Source organism: Macaca fascicularis, chromosome 7 (assembly GCF_037993035.2).
Source record: "Macaca fascicularis isolate 582-1 chromosome 7, T2T-MFA8v1.1".
Lineage (NCBI taxonomy): Eukaryota > Metazoa > Chordata > Mammalia > Primates > Cercopithecidae > Macaca > Macaca fascicularis.
In genome coordinates this window covers 32551493-32569650 of record NC_088381.1, presented here as the reverse complement: position 1 = coordinate 32569650, position 18158 = coordinate 32551493, and the positions used below count along the sequence as shown (strand labels likewise).

At 36.9% G+C, this 18158-nt stretch overlaps 1 protein-coding gene and 1 long non-coding RNA gene across 6 annotated transcripts in view; one reads left to right on the top strand and one right to left on the bottom strand.

The window, feature by feature from the left end:
• RFX7 (regulatory factor X7) overlaps positions 1-18158 on the top strand; it is a 156722-nt gene that overhangs the window by 126729 nt on the left and 11835 nt on the right. For 4 of the 5 annotated variants that reach the window (XM_065547950.1, XM_065547951.1, XM_065547952.1 and 1 more), the window contains one exon: positions 16951-17071. In XM_065547950.1, the coding sequence (XP_065404022.1) occupies positions 16951-17071 (121 nt within the window). Of the gene's footprint in view, positions 1-10224; positions 10279-16950; positions 17072-18158 lie in introns of those variants that run through there. The other variant, XM_065547953.2, reaches the window with a different exon arrangement.
• Positions 14142-17920, bottom strand: LOC141407203 (uncharacterized). Its single transcript, XR_012414988.1, has 2 exons — positions 17804-17920; positions 14142-16282 (listed from the first exon to the last, which is right to left on the bottom strand). It is a non-coding gene; the product is annotated as an uncharacterized lncRNA (long non-coding RNA).

Genomic DNA, 18158 nt, shown 5'->3' with positions numbered 1-18158 from the left:
TTCAACATCCCTTCATGATAAAAACCCTCAAAAAACGGCATAGAATGAACAGACCTTAACATAATAAAAGACATATATGACAGACCCACAGCTAGTATCATACTGAAAGAGGAAAAACTGAAAGCCTTTCCTCTAAGATCTGGAACATGACATGGATGCCCACTTTCACCACTGTTATTCAAATAGTGCTAGAAGTGCTAGCTAGAGCAATCAGACAAGAAAAAGAAACAGACGGCATCCAGACTGGAAAGGAAGGGTCAAATTATCCCTATTTATAGATGATATGATTTTATATTGGAAAAAACTAAAGCCTCCACCAAAAAACTGTTAGAATGGATAAATTCAGTAAAGTTGCAGCATACAATATCAACATACAAAAATCAGTAGCATTCTTAGCTGCCAACTGTGAACAATCTGAAAAAGAAATCAAGAAAGTAATCCCATTTACAATAGCTACAAATAAAATTAAATACCTAAGAATTGACTTAACCGAAGAAGTGAAAGATGTCTACAATGAAAATTATAAAACATAGATGAAAGAAATTGAAGGGGACACAGAATGTAAAGGTGTTCCATGTTCATGGATTGAAAGAATCATTATTAAAATAGTTATACTACTACCCAAAGCAATCTACAGATTGAATGAAATCTGTATCAAAATACCAATGATATTCTGCACAGAAATATTATAGAAAAAACTATCCCAAATTTATATTAAAAAGACCCAGAATAGCCAGAGGTATCCTAAGCAAAAAGAACAAAACTGGAGTAATCACATTACCTTCAGATTATACTATAGAGCTGTAGTAACCAAAACAGCATGGTACTGGCATAAAAACAGACACATAGACCAATAGAACAGAATAGAGAACCCAGAAACAAATTCATACATCTACGGTGAACTGTTTTTTGTGGGGTTTTTTGTTTCTTTGTTTTTTTGGAGATGCAGTCTCACTCTGTCACCCAGGCTGGAGTGCAATGGTGCAATCTCAGTTCATCGCAGCCTCTGCCTCCTTGGTTCAGGCAATTATCCTGTCTCAGCCCCCCAAGTAGCTGGAACTATAGGCCCGCACCTCCATGCCTGACTAAATTTTTTTTTTTTTTTTTTTTTTTTTGTATTTTTAGTAGAGATAAGGTTTCACCATGTTGGCCAGGCTGGTCTTGGACTCCTGACCTCATTTGACCCACCAGCCTCAGCCTCCCAAAGTGCTGAGATTACAGGTGTGAGCCACCGCACCCAGCCAGTGAACTCATTTTCAACAAAGATGCCACAAGCATACATTGGGGAAATGTATGGTCTCTTCAATAAATGGGAAAACTGGATATCCTTATGTAGAAAAATGAAACTAGACCCCTATCTCTTGCCCTATACAAAAATCATATCAAAGTGGATTGAAGACTTAAATCTAAGACCTCAAACTATGAAACTACTGTAAGAAAACACTAGGGAAACTCCAGGACATTGCACTGTGCAAAACTTCTTGAGCAATACCCTACAAGCACAGGCAACCAAAACAGAAGTGGACAAATGGGATCACAGGCAGTTAAAAAGCTGCACAGCAAAGAAAGCAGTTAACAAAGTAAAGAGATAACCCACAGAATGAGAGAGATTATTTGCAAACTCTCCATCTGACAAGTGATTAATAACCAGAATATAGAAGGAGCTCAAACAACTCTACAGAAAAAAAAAATCTAATAATTTGATTTAAAATGGGCAAAAGACCTATATAGACATTTCTCAGAAGACATACAGATGGCAAAAAGGCATGTGAAAAGGTACTCAACATCATTGTTCATTAGAGAAATACAAATCAAAACAACAATATATAATCTCACCCCAGTTCAAATGACTTTTATCAAAAAGACAGACAGTAACATATGATGGCAAGGATGTGGAGGAAGGGAAACCTTCATACACTGTTGGTGGGAATATAAGTTAGTAAAGCTACTGTAGAGAATATTTTGGAGGTTCTTCAATAAACTAAAAATAGAGCTACCATAGGATCTAGCAATCCCACTGCTAGGTATATACCCAAAAGAAAGGAAATCTGGATATCAAAGAGATATCTGCACACCCATGTTTAGCGCATGGGATAACCGAGATTTGGAAGCAACCTAAGTGTCCATCAACAGATGAATGGATAAACAGAATGTAGCACATATGCAAGATGGAGTACTATTCAGGCATAAAAACAGAATGACATCATATCATTTGCAGTCACGTGGATGGAACTGGAGGTCACTATGTTGAGTGAAATAAACCATTTACAGGAAGACAAACATATGTTCTCACTTATTTGTTGGAGCTGAAAATTAAAATAATCGAACTCATGGAGATAGAGTAGAATGATGGTTACCAGAGGTTTGGAAGGGTAGTAGGGGCATGGTAGTGAAGTAAGATGGTTGGTGGATACAAAAACATAGTTAGACGGAATGAATAAGATCTAGTATTTGATAGTACAACAGGGAGACAATAGTCGAGAATAATTGTACATTTTAAAATAATGAAAAGAGCCCAAATTGACTACGTAATTGAAAGTAAAGCACTCCTCAGCAAATGTAAAAAAAGAGAAATTACAACAAACTGTCTCTCAGACCACAGTGCAATCAAACTAGAACTCAGGATTAAGAAACTCACTCAAAACTGCTCAACTACATGGAAACTGAACAACCTGATCCTGAATGACTATTGGGTATATAAAGAAATGAAGGCAGAAATAAAGATGTTCTTTGAAACCAATGAGAACAAAGACACAACATACCACAATCTCTGGGACACATTTAAAGCAGTGTGTAGAGGGAAATTTATAGCACTAAATGCCCACAAGAGAAAGCAGGAAAGATCTAAAGTTGACACCGTAACATCACAATTAAAAGAACTAGAGAATCAAGAGTAAACACATTCAAAAGCTAGCAGAAGGCAAGAAGTAACTAAGATCAGAGCAGAATTGAAGGAGATAGAGCCACAAAAAACCCTTCAAAAAAAATCAGTGAATCCAGGAGCTCGTTTTTTGAAAAGATGAACAAAATTGATAGACCACCAGCAAGACTAATAAAGAAGAAAAGAGAGAAGAATCAAATAGACACAATAAAAAATGACAAAGAGGCTATCACCACTGATTCCACAGAAATACAGTTGGCCTCCATGAAGAGACCAATAATGGACTCTGAAATCAGGCAATAATTAATAGCCTACCAACCAAAAAGAGTCCAGGACCAGACGGATTCACAGCCAAATTCTACCAGAGGTACAAGGAGGAACTGGTACCATTCCTTCTGAAACTATTCCAATCATTAGAAAAAGAGGGAATCCTCCCTAACTCATTTTATGAGGCCAGCATCATCCTGATACCAAAGCCTGGCAGAGACACAACAAAAAAAGAGAATTTTAGACCAATATCCCTGATGAACATCAATGTAAAAATTCTCAATAAAATACTGGCAAACCAAATACAGCAGCACATCATAAAGCTTATCCACCATGATCAAGTGGGCTTCATCCCTGGGATGCAAGGCTGGTTCAACATATGCAAATCAATAAACAGAATCCAGCATATAAACAGAACCAAAGACAAAAACCACATGATTATCTCAATAGATGCAGAAAAGGCCTTTGACAAAATTCAACAGACCTTCATGCTAAAAACTCTCAATAAATTAGGTATTAATGGGACGTATCTCAAAATAATAAGAGCTATTTTTGACAAACCCACAGCCAATATCATACCGAATGGGCAAAACCTGGAAGCATTCCCTTTGAAAACTGGCACAAGACAGGGATGCCCTCTCTCACCACTCCTATTCAACATAGTGTTGGAAGTTCTGGCCAGGGCAATCAGTCAGGAGAAAGAAATAAAGGATACTCAATTAGGAAAAGAGGAAGTCAAATTGTCCCTGTTTGCAGATGACATGATTATATATTTAGAAAACCCCATTGTCTCAGCCCCACATCTCCTTAAGCTGATAAGCAACTTCAGCAAAGTCTCAGAATAAAAAATCAGTGTGCAAAAATCACAAGCATTCTTATACACCAATAACAGACAGAGAGCCAAATCATGAATGAACTCCCATTCATAATGGCTTCAAAGAGAATAAAATACCTAGGAATCCAACTTACAAGGGATGTGAAGGACCTTTTCAAGGAGAACTGCAAACCACTGCTCAACAAAATAAAAGAGGACACAAACAAATGGAAGAACACTCTATGCTCATGGATAGGAAGAATCAATATCGTGAAAATGGCCATACTGCCCAAGGTAATTTATAGATTCAATGCCATCCCCATCAAGCTACCAATGGCTTTCTTCACAGAATTGGAAAAAACTACTTTAAAGTTCATACGGAACCAAAAAAGAGCCCGCATTGCCAAGTCAATCCTAAGCCAAAAGAACAAAGCTGGAGGCATCATACTACCTGACTTCAAACTATACTACAAGCTACAGTAACCAAAACAGCATGGTACTAGTACCAAAACAGAGATATAGACCAATAGAACAGAACAGAGTCCTCAGAAATAATACCACACATCTACAACCATCTGATCTTTGGCAAACCTGACAAAAACAAGAAATGGGGAAAGGATTCCCTATTTAATAAATGGTGCTGGAAAACTGGCTAGCCATATGTAGAAAGCTGAAACTGGATCCCTTCCTTACACCTTATACAAAAATTAATTCAAGATGGATTAAAGACTTAAATGTTAGACCTAAAACCATAAAAACCCTAGAATATAAACTAGGCAGTACCATTCAGGACATAGGCATGGGCAAGGACTTCATGTCTAAAACACCAAACCAATGACAATAAAAGCCAAAATTGACAAATGGGATCTAATTAAACTAAAGAGCTTCTGCACAGCAAAAGAAACTACCATCAGAGTGAACAGGCAACCTACAGAATGGGAGAAAATTTTTGCAATCTATTCATCTGACAAGGGCTAATATCCAGAATCCACAAAGAACTCAAAACAAATTTACAAGAAAAAAAAACCATCAAAAAGTGGGCAAAGGATATGAACAGACATTTCTCAAAAGAAGACATTTATGCAGCCAACAGATACATGAAAAAATGCGCATCATCACTGGCCATCAGAGAAATGCAAATCAAAACCACAATGAGATACCATCTCACCCCAGTTAGAATGGCGATCATTAGAAAGTCAGGAAACAACAGGTGCTGGAGAAGATATGGAGAAATAGGAACACTTTTACACTGTTGGTGGGACTGTAAACTAGTTCAACCATTGTGGAAGACAGTGTGGCGATTCCTCAAGCATCTAGAACTAGAAATACCATTTGACCCAGCCATCCCATTACTGGGTATATACCCAAAGGATTATAAATCATGCTGCTATAAAGACACATGCACACATGTTTATTGCAGCACTATTTACAATAGCAAAGACTTGGAACCAACCCATATGTCCATCAGTGATAGACTGGATTAAGAAAATGTGACACATATACATCATGGAATACTATGCAGCCATAAAAAACGATGAGTTCATGTCCTTTGTAGGGACATGGATGAAGCTGGAAACAATCATTCTCAGCAAACTGTCGCAAGGACAAAAAAACAAACACCGCATGTTCTCACTCATAGGTGGGAATTGGACAGTAGGAACACTTGGACACAGGAAGGATTACATCACACACCGGGGCCCGTTGTGGGGTGGGGGGAGGGGGGAGGGATAGCATTAGGAGATATACTTAATATAAATGATGAGTTAATGGGTGCAGCACACCGACATGGCACATGTATACATATGTAACAAACGTGCACATTGTGCACATGTACCCTAGAACTTAAAGTATAATAAAAAAAAAAAAAGAAGAGTATAATTGGATTGTTTGTAACACAAAGAATAAATGCTCAAGGTGATGGATACCCCATTTACCTTGATATGGTTATTACACATTGTATGCCTATATCAGAGAATCCCATTTACCCCATATATATATATGTATATACCTAATATATGCTCACAAGAATTTTTTGAAAGAAAGGAAAGAAACAAACAAACATACTATCCTATGATCCAGCAGTCCTGCTACTGAGCATTTAGCCAAAGGAAAGAAATCTGTATATCAAAGAGACATCTAACACCCCCATGGTTTACTGCAACACTATTCATTATACCCAAGATAAAGAGTCAACCTAGGTGTCCAACAGATGAATGAATAAAGAAAATGTATATATACACAATGGAATACTGTTTGGCCAGTAAAAATAAAATCCTGTCACTTGCAGCAACATGAATGGATCTGGAGGTCATTATGTTAAGTAAAATAAACTGGAAACAGAAAGTTAAATACTGCACACTCTCACTCATTTGTGGATTAAAGTTCATTTCATAGAAGTAAAAGGTAGAACAGAAGATACTAGATGCTGGGAAAGGGGATGGGGATAGGAAGAGAGTGGTTAAAAGATACAAAATTAGAGCTAGATAGGAGGAATAAATTGTATAGCACTGAAAGATGACTATGCTTAACAGTAGTGTATACTTTCAAGTAGTGCAGAGGATATTGAATGTTCCCAACACAAATAAATGATAAAGGTTTAAGATGTTAGATATGCTAATTACCCTGATCTGTTCACTGTACATAAGTCTACACTTTAGCTTTTTTGAAATTCTTAGTTTCAAAACCACATGCTGCTCTTCTCAGTTTTTGTTCATATTCTTTCCTCTGCATGAAATAGACCTGCCTCACCCTCCACCCACCCTAACACCCATATGATTAAATCTACTTGTTCTCTAAGGCCCAGTTTAAATCTACTTTCTCCATATAATATTAGACCCTTAGTTCTAGCTCAGGCATGGCATTTTATTTACAGTATTCTATGTAACTTTCATGGGAAAGTAACATACACACAGAAAAATATACAGATAAGTTTACAGCTTGACAAATCTTTACAAAATGAATACCCTCATTATTACCAGCATCCAGATTCAGAAACCAAACATTGCCATAATCCTGCCTGATACCCTTTTACATTCAACTCTCTTTACCAACACCTCTGTCTTGTCAAGGATAACTTCTGCCCTGGCTTCTAACGCCACAGGCTAGCTTTGCTTGTTTTTGAACATTACATGAATGAAATTACACAATATACTGTATTTCTTATCTGACTTTTTTACTCAGTATTTGTACAGTTTGTACAACTGTACAATGTTTGTACAAATTATGCATTTCAGTTCATTCATTCACACTGCTATTTAGTATTCCACTTGTGAATATACACCATAATTTCTTAGCTCATGCTACTGTGTACAGATATTATCCTTTTTTCCATTGTAGTTTTAACTTGCACTTCCCTGATGACTAATAAAGTTGAGTGCCTTTCTTATATGTTCTTGGGCCAGTTGGGTATCATTTTCTGTGGAGAACCTATTTAAGTTTCTGTCCTTTTTTCTCACCTCTTCTATACATTCATTAATGGTAGGTAACTACATCTCACTCATTTTCTCCTAACACAGATTCTATAAGAATGTCATACTGTTTACATTACAGCTGTATGTATTGATTAAGATATTATGCAGGAAATTAAAATTGAGAGCTGATCATTGTTCTTCAGAAGGAACTTTTGAAAATGTTGTAGTGCAGCCATTCAACAAATATGTATTGAGTACTCATTCTACTTGAAATGCTACTTGAGTCATCAGTAAAGAACCACTTATTTAACTACAAACCATCTTTACCTCTCTCTTCCTTAGTTTTCTCATCTACAAAATGGTATGATTACATCAGATGACACTAGGGTCTCTTGGCTTTCTTGTTTTCATGTATGCAACTTTGTGAAAATTTTAATTTTTCCTTTTACTAACATGATTTCAGAAATGTTCCCAACTATTGAAGAACTAAGTGTAGTAAAATTGGATCTGGATGGAAATTCAAAGAGAGATGGGGTTGCTCGGGAATTTACTGGGTCAAGGCCCCTTCTTTCAATGTTTGTTAATTCTTAATCTATAGGTAGTTACTGTTGATAATCATAAATCTGAACATTTTATATGCAGTTAATTTTTTCTTTATTTTTTTATTTTTTTGAGATGGAGTCTCACTGTGTCGGCCCAGGCTGGAGTGCAGTGGCGCGATCTCAGCTCACTGCAAGCTCTGCCTCCCAGGTTCACACCATTCTCCTGCCTCAGCCTCCTGAGTAGCTGGGACTACAGGCACCCACCACCATGCCCGGCTGTTTTTTTATATTTTTAGTAGAGACGAGGTTTCACCATGTTAGCCAGGATGGTCTCGATCTCCTGACCTCATGATCCGCCCACCTCAGCCTCCCAAAGTGCTGGGATTACAGGAGTGAGCCACCGCGCCCGGCCTATATGCAGTTAATTTAAAACAAAGGAGATCTCAGGCAATCCAAAAACGAAAGTATATATACAAAGAGAGCTCATACTATATGTAGAGTATGATCAGTATATTTATCACATATATATATGTGTGTGTGTCTTTGCTTTTAAAATAATCCAAATTCATCAAAAGAATAGTCATTTTTTAAAAGCCTGAATACACTAAGCAGACAGTCCCAGTTTCCCCCTCCACCACACACGTGTCAACTCTAAATCTTTCCATGTGTGTGGATTTCTGTACTGTGGATATTTCATATAAATGGAATCATACAATAAAAAAAAGAATAGCCATTTTAGCTGGGCGCAGTGGCTCACCCCTGTAATCCCAGCACTTTGGGAGGCTGAGGTAGGCAGATCAGCTGAAGTCAGGAGTTGGAGACCAGCCTGGCCAACATGGCAAATCCCTGTCTCCTGTAAAAATACAAAAAATTAGCTGGGGCGTGGTGGCATGCGCTTGTAATCCCAGCTACTTGGGAGGCTGAGGCAGGAGAATTGCTTGAACACAGAGAGGCAGGGGTTGCAGTGAGCCAAAATCATGCCATTACACTCAAGGCTGAGCAACAGAGCGAGACTCTGTCTCAAAAATAAAATAAAAATAAAAAAAGAATAGTCATTTTAAATGGCTTCTTCATAGGCCATGAGAACTCAAGACTTTAAGGTTTACTTTTTACTGTGATTAAGTAAAGACACAAATTTCTTTTTAAAATCTTAAGGATTTATTTATCAGATGACTTCATAAACCATGGGATTTTTATTAGTAATTTTTAAACTTCAGGTTAAGATTCTTAACCTGTGAATCATGATTCACCATGACTGAATCTTTTTTATAGGATTGTTAGCCAAAATGATGGAAAGGTAAGGCAAGTCCTAGTTAAGGAGGTCATACATGATAGTTTTTTATATGTACATAATTTAACTCTTCTTTAGTTTTGACTTCAAGCAAAGTAATCTTTCAGATATATTGTTCATTGTGTAGTTTCCACAAAAAAGGCATTATCAGTGAGTTTCAAAGGTGGTATATTAGTATGATCCTAGTCTAAGATCAGCTTACTAGTACTACTATCATTGTTCTGCATACTATATCATTGTTCTGCCCAAAACATAGAACAATATGAAAAAGATAAATTTCTTTTTTTTTTTTTTTTTTTCTGGAGACAGAGTCTCTCTGTTGCCTAGGCTGGAGTGCAGGCATGATCTCTGATCACTACAACCTCTACCACCTGGGTTAAAGCAATTCTCCTGCCTCAGCCTCCCAAGTAACTGGGATTACACGCGCCCGCCACCATGCCCAGCTAATTTTTTTTTCTGTATTTTTAGTAGAGACAGGGTTTCACCATGTTGCCCAGGCTGGTCCTGAACTCAAGCTCAGGCAGTCACCTACCTCAGCCTCCCAAAGTGCTAGGATTACATGTGTGAGCCACCACATCCAACTGAAAAAGACCAATTTCTTTATGGTTAGGGTCAGGCACTTTTGAAGAGTTTTCTCTCCAGAGTCTTCAGATCTATTTACTCCTTAAAAATAAGAGAAGATTACAACAACTTTTCCCCTTTCTAAGGCTCAAGATAATTAGGTATTTGACCATATGACTTTTACCTCATTTGTCTTGCAAATGTTTTGATTAACACTTTTAAGCAATGTAATTCTACCATGTCTTTGGGACCTCCCAAAATTCCCATATCCTTTATTATCATTTATAATACTTGGATACTAAGACTCACTAAAATAACATTATGGGTCTAGGTAAGTCTTAAGAGTCCTTTTAAAAGAAAATTGATAATTCTTAATATATTATTTTTATAAATATTAGGAAAAAATTTTAATGATGTAATTTTGGTTACAATACAAGCATTCAGTTTGCTTTTTTTTTTTTTTTTAATTTTATTTTACTCTACTTTCCGGGATACATGTGCAGAACGTGCAGGTTTGTTACATAGGTAAACATGTGCCATGGTGGTTTGCTGCACCTATCAACCTGTCACCTAGGTATTAAGCCCCGCATGCATTAGCTATTTGTCCTAATGCTCTTCCCTCCCTCGCCGCACCCCCACCAGGCCCCGATGTTTGTTGTTCCCCTCCCTGTGTCCATGTGTTCTCGTTGTTCAGCTCCCACTTACTAGTAAGAACATGCAGTGTTTGGTTTTCTGTTCCTGCATTACTTTGCTGAGGATGATGGCTTCCAGCTTCATCCATGCCCCTGCAAAGGACATGATCTCATTCCTTTTAATGGCTGCATAGTATTCCATGATGTATATGTACCACATTTTCTTTATCCAGTCTATCATTGATGAGCATTTGGGTTGGTTCTATGTCTTTGCTATTGTGAATAGTGCTGTAGTAAACATACATGTGCATGTGTCTTTATAATAGAATGATTTATATTCCTTTGGGTATATACCCAGTAATGGAATTGCTGAGTCAAATGGTATTTCTGGTTGTAGATCCTTGAGGAAGCTCCACACTGTCTTCCACAATGGTTGAACTAATTTACATTCCCACCAATAGTGTAAAAGTGTTCCTATTCCTCCACATCCTTGCCAGCATCTGTTGTTTCTTGACTTTTTAATAATTGCCATTCTGACCAGTATAAGATGGTATCTCATTGTGGTTTTGATTTTCTTTTCTCTAATGATCAGTGAAGTTGAGATTTTTTTCATATTTTTGTTGGTTGCATAAATGTCTTCTTTTGAGAAGTGTCTGTTATGTCCTTTGCCCACTTTTTGTTGGGGTTGTTTTTATCTTGTAAATTTAAGTTCCATGTAAATTCTGGATCTTAGACCTTTGTCCGATAGGTAGATTGCAAAAATTTTCTCTCATTCTGTAGGTTGTCTGTGCGCTGTGATGATAGTTTCTTTTGATGTGCAGAAGCTCTTTAATTAGATCCTATTTGTCAATTTTAGCTTTTGTTGGAATTGCTTGTGGCAGTTTCTTCGTAAAATCTTCTCCCATGCCTATGTCCTGAATGGTATTGCCTAGATTTTCTTCTAGGGTTTTTATGGTTTTGGGTTTTACATTTAAGTCTTTAGTCCATCTTGAGTAAATTTGTGTATAAGGTGTAAGAAAGGGGTCCAGTTTCAGTTGTCTGCATATGGCTAGCCAGTTTTCGCAGCCCCATTTCTTAAATAGGGAAATCTTTCCCCATTGCCTTTTTTTTTTTTTTTCTTTTGGTCAGGTTTGTCCAAGATCAAATGATTGTAGATGTGTAGTCTTATTTCTGAGGTCACTATTCTGTTCCATTGATGTGTGTTGTTTTGGTACCAGTACCATGCTGTTTTGGTTACTGTAGCCTTTTAGTATAGTTTGAAGTCAGGTAGCATGATGCCTCCAGCTTTGTTCTTTTTGCTTAGGATTGTCTTGGCTATGTGGGCTCTTTTTTGGTTCCATATGAAATTTAAAGTAGTTTTTTCTAATTCTTTGAAGAATGCCAGTGGTAGTTTGATGGGAATAGCATTATTTTGGGCAGTATGGCCATTTTCATGATACTGATTCTTCCTATTCATGAGGATGGAATGTTTTTTCATTTGTGTGTGTCCTCAGTTTTTCTTTGAGCAGTGGTTTGTAGTTCTTGAAGAGGTCCTTCACTTCCCTTGTTAGCTGTATTCCTAGGTATTTTATTCTCTGTAGCAATTGTGAATGGGAGTTCATTCATGATTTGGCTCTCTGTTTGTCTATTATTGATGTATAGGAATGCTTGTGATTTTTGCACATTGATTTTGTATCCTGAGACTTTGCTGAAGTCGCTTATCAGCTTAAAGAGTTTTTGGGCTGAGACGATGGGGTTTTCTAAATATAGGATCATGTCGTCTGCAAAGAGAGACAATTTGACTTTGTCTCTTCCTGTTTGAATATCCTTTCTTTCTCTTGCCTGATTGCCCTGGCCAGAACTTCCAGTACCGTGTTGAATAGGAGTGGTAAAAGTACATTCTTGTTTTGTGCTGGTTTTCAAAGGGAATGCTTCCAGCATTTGCCCATTCAGTGTGATTTTGGCTGTGTTTGTCATAAATAACTCTTATTATTTTGAGGTATGTTGCAGCAGTACCTAGTTTATTTAGAGTTTCTAACATAAAGGGATATTGAATTTTTTCAAAGGCCTTTTCTGCATCTATTGAGAGAGTCTTGTGGTTTTTGTCATTGGTTCTGTTTATGTGATAGATGACATTTATTGATTTGCGTACGTTGAACCAACCTTGCTTCCTAGGGATGAAGCTGACTTGATGGTGATGGATAAGCTTTTTGATGTGCTGCTGGATTCAGTTTACCAGTATTTTACTGAGGATTTTTGCATTGATGTTCATCAGGGATATTGGCCTGAAGTTTTTTTGTTGTGTCTCTGCCAGGCTTTGGTATCAGGATGATGCTGGCCTCATAAAATGAGTTAGGGAGGAGTCCTTCCTTTTCAATTATTTGAAATAGTTTCAGAAGGAATGGTACCAGCTCCTCTTTGTACCTCTGGTATAATTTGGCTGTGAATCCATCTGGTCCTGGACTTTTTTTGGTTGGTAGGCTATTTATTACTGCCTCAATTTCAGAACTTGTTATTGGTCTAGTCAAATATTCGACTTCTTCCTGGTTTAGTCTTCAGAGGGTGTATGTGTCCAGGAATTTATCCATTTCTTCTAGATTTTCTAGTTTATTTGTGTAGAGGTGTTTATCATATTCTCTGATGGTAGTTGTATTTCTGTGGGATCAGTGGCGATATCCCCTGTATCATTTTTATTGTTTTATTATCATTTTTTATTGTTTTATCTGTGGGATCAGTGACGATATCGCCTGCATCATTTTTTATTGCTATTTGATTCTTTATTCATTCAGTATGCTTATAGTTATTAATTACAATAAAAATACCTCATCTGTTAAAGGGATTAGTGCACCTCTCTGTGCAAGTTCCTCATCTATAAAATAGGTTTAATAAAACTACCTGTCTTAAGGTTGTTGAGAGGATTAAATGATTTAACACAAAGCAAGCTCTCAAAAAATGTCAGGTATGGTTAGGTATCCCATGACTATATTTTACCACAAATCTTTTGTGATTCATTGTTTATATTTTTGTACCATTAAACAATGTTTACCTTTAACTTGTAAAATTAAATTTGTGTCATGAATGAATATTAAAGACTGAATTGTTACCATGGATTTTGAGTGATGTGTTCATAGTTATATTGAATATTAGGCTTAATTTCAGGCTTAAAAACATACTTTTAAATAAGGAGCAAGAGAAAACAATTATTTCATTTTTAAAATGACATTAGAATGTTAGTGATTGCGTGAACAGAACATTCTCTGTTCCTCACCCTTTTTTGAGTCTTGCATAAGTATAATCTGACACTGAGTTAAGAGTTAATTGATACCGTATCTTGCATGGTCAACCTGCAGTTAAAGTTATTAAGCAAGAAAATGAGATGTAAACTAACTAAGATCTCCACATGGCCTGGAATGACCAATGGTTTGTTATATAGCACAAAATTATGAATAAATGTTATATAAATACTAAATTAGATTTTTTAAAGAATGATTGAATATCTGATTCTTTTAAGTCAGAGAAAATCAGGGGAAAGGTGTCCTATTGAAATTCTTTTTCTTTAAAAATTATAACCACTGAAAATTGGATAGGCCACCTCACAATAAAGAGTCCTCCCCATCAAAGAAGTGTTAGTGTTGAGGTAACCCATCATTTAGGAGTATGACCATTTCTACATCTGGCAGGAAGTTGAACTATACAACTTCTGATTTATTTTTTCAATTCTAACATTTCACAAAATTAAAGAAATTGAGAATCTATTCTAGATATTGTTCTTGTTTTTACATTGATGCCCTCTTTATTTTCTGTTTGACATGAGTTATCAAAGCATAAAGTTTTGAATCATAGGCGGTTTTCTTCTGACATGATTCGGGAAATAATTTGAGCTATTTATATGTCTACAAAGTACTTTTATCCACCAGAGTATTTGACAATAGGTTGTTATAATTTATCCTTCCAAAAGGTAGAATAAGTATCAAAAAACAGATGGAATTGGATGATTTTGTGAAATAACCACACAATATAAATTGTATTTGAAAAACAAATTTGGCATTGGTCATCTAGATACCAAGAAAGACAAGAAACTTTTTATCTGAGGGACATGAGCTCTTTTAAATTACCAGGCCCAGTGGGGGCATTAAAATGTGAAAGTAGTCATCTCTCACTCCCCTCCTTGAGCTAAGTAATCTGTCTGCTGTATGGACTTTAGACTGTCACCACCAAGTAACCATTAAACTAACCTAACAATGCCATATGCTAGGCACCATAACTCATACCCTATAGTTCAACAATGTATAGCCAATTACTAATCAGTTATTTCTGTACACCAATGAGAAATTCTTGACAAACAACTTTTGTAATTGCCCCCTCTCCTAATTTGTCCTTTTTTCTTTAAAAACATGAGCCTCTCCTTCATTCTCTGGAGCACTTCTCAGCATTTCCCAGCCTACAGTCTTCAACCTTGACCCAAATAAACTCACTATATTAATTTTGCTCACTTTATGTCTTTAGGTCAATGATACTTAACATTACTTCTTTTGCCAACCTTTATCTTACCCCTTCTGCCAAAGTAAAAATTTTGGTTTACTCATATAATGAAAAAAAAATCAAAATCTGAAACAGAGGGAGAATAGAATGGATATATTATCTCTCAAATGTCTCATTACACTTCCTCTCTTTATTTGATTTCAGTTTTTTAGGTCCATTTCTGCCAGTGTTGTCCTAGGAGCCAGGGCGGGTGGGGGGGTGGGCAATGTTTCTTCTTTGCTGTTTTAAGTCTTTTAATGTGTTTGTTTAATGTTTATTATAGTTTTATATACAGATGGGCTTCATATGACCCATAAATCTTGTTCCTGGTGCTGAGAATACACTGGTTAATCCAATAGATATGGTCACTGCCCTGCTTGAACTTAGTGTGATGGAGAAGACAAATAAATTCACTGTTATGTAATTGTAACTCATGCGAAGAAAAGAAACAGATTACAGTGATAGGGAACATGATGAGGGTGTGGCATGAGGACACTGCTTTAGTCAGAAAAGATCCTTTCAAAAATCATAAAATTTAAGCAGAGACTTGAAAGATAAGAAAAGTAATGTTCCAGGTAGAGGAACCAACATGGGTCAAGTCCCTGAGGTGCAAAAGAGCCTCATTCTAACTTTCTTTTTGTGCCAGTTTGAACCATAAACAACTAATTTAACTTGCTTCTGAAATTGTTATGATTTGATGCAGCTCATTTCCATTGTCAGCACCCAAAAGTAGTTACCTCTTCACTTTGTACATTCAACCTTGCAAGACCCCCTGAGCCTTCAAAGTATCAAATTTAGTCTCAATTTAAATATGAGGCTGCTAATACTTCCTGTATAGGAAACTTTCAGTACACATTAGTTCCCTTTCTTCTCGTAGCATTGTTGGTGATGTGTTTGCTGGGCTACTCCTTCCCGTCTAACCCCCAGGGGTATGGAGGATTTGCTGTGGGAATAGGGAAGCAACAAACAAGAGAAATACCATTGTCTCCAGACCTACCCCTTTTCTTTCCGTATTAAGGCTCCCAAGGGTCTCTGCCTCCTCTTGAGTCTCTCCCAACTTAACTTCTTGAGCTCAGGTCAGTTTAGGGATGTTCAGGACATTCAGCAATCTACAAAAAGACCCAAGTCCTCGTTTCCATTACACCCTGCCCACCATGTGTTCCAGTTGTTTTCATTTCTTTTCTGCATGACTTCATCAAGAAGCTGTCCTGGTTGATGCTAAACGAGAGGTGAGGCGGGGACAAAGAGAATTACTCTGGCTTCCTCTTCATTAGTATTTCCCAGGTAGTGGTTCTCCCAAAGGCCTTGGTGGCCAGAATGAGGTGTGGCCTTGGTCTGCTGCTGAACTGGTAGAGGATTGACATTTTACCTCTGATTGGCAGCTCTAGAGAAAAACAGAACACCTGATTCCAGTAGTAGTTAAGACTTGGTGTGTCTCCTGATCCCACTTGAAGTTACTGTCTTACAAAGTAACTTTTTTCCTGGCAATACTAGGGATAGTGGGGGTGGAAGGAGGAGAACACTAGGATCTTTGGAACCTCTCCCTGTGCCTGTTTTTTCTCTTATCAGTAAAATGAGAGTGTTGGTGTATTCGTAGGGTCCCTTTTAGTTCAAACATACCACATTTCTAAATTTTAAACCATCTAGTAGTATTATCTCTGTCTGATGTGCATGATGTGTATATTGGAAATTATCCCAGTATGTGAGCCTGAAACGTATGTGGAACCTTACAGTCCTACTGGCTGAGCTGGATATATTCATTTATGAGCGCTGGTTGGGATTGTAATTCAAAAACTTTGTACCAACATTATATCTTCCTGCAAGATTTGTGAATGTTATTGAAAGTAGGACTGTATACCCTGAGGGTGAAGCCAGCTAACTAAACCTGAGTTAACATGCATCACCAAAGAGTGATGATCACAGATGTTGTGGTAAATGACTTGAAAGATCCTTTGCTTCACTTTGTCAAAAGGATCAAATTGTATTGAAATAGCACCCCGCAATATAATTCTGAATTCTGTCACTCTAAATTGGTCCTTCCTTCTTTTGCAGGAGCTATTGTGACAATCTTGGTTACCATCCATTAAGTGCTGCTGATTTTGGAAAGATCATGAAAAACGTCTTTCCAAACATGAAGGCACGTCGTTTGGGCACAAGAGGCAAATCTAAATATCCTTTACCAGAATGGTTTTAGTAATATCTCTATGTTCTCACTTGTTATAGAACATCTGTTGTTGTAGTTCAACTGGCAACTTTATTTAGAAATAAACTTCAAATTAAACCAACTCGAAAGCATTTAGTAGAATAATTGCTAATGTAACTTTCACAGGTATTTATCACACTATGAGAGAAATAGCAAATAATGGTTTATTCATAGATTAGAATTGTGATAGATTTTATCTTACTCTATCAATGTAAAGTGTTCTTAATGGTCTGATCTTCTTTAACAGTAAGAAGTTTTGAGGCCTGCTATATGTTCAGCAATTATATGAACAAAAGTGGAGGAAGATGCTAGCTTATCATCTTTTCTTCCTTTAATTTATAAACATAGGGGATCTCCTTGGCAAAAAAAAAAAAAAACTTATGGAACTTTAACAGAAACACTAATCTTTCAGTACAAATATTTTTCAGCCATCCATTTAAAGCCTGTGTTAAAATTAAAGCCAGAGTATAGAAAAGGTCCTTCTTGTGATGGAGAAATACTTAGGAGCCAACAGAAGTAAGGACATTAAAATTAAGAATTCATTATAGTTATTTCTCCTTTTAGAAGAAGATTGTAAAATAGAGGATCTCTGTATCATATTAGGATTACATCCATTTTCTCCCTCCTTAGCTCTTGTCCTTTTTTCAGAGCATAAAATGGAGGGGAGGAGATGAGAGAGGAAGGGGAAGGGAAGAAACTTACTTTTCTAAAATGGTTCCAGGTATTCTCTAACCACTTGTTGCGTGATATATTCTTGCTTCCCAAATGCAAACAAAAATGTTTTGATGTGTCCTTGGCATGTTACAGGTGATAATCCTGTATGTTTCAGTGGAAAAAGAGAAACGAAAAGGTTAAAGCCCTTGTGACACTATTAAGAGTTGTTTTTGTCCCAGTGCCCTGGGCTAAAGTTTCCCTTCCCTGTGCCAGGTTTCCATCTGGCTATTCCTTTCCTTCTGACCTGTTTGTTACTGGTGGCTGGCACAGCATATTAGGAACATTTATTCATAAAATTTATAACAGATGAGAATCCTTTCATTTAAGAGAGTAGTATTTAACA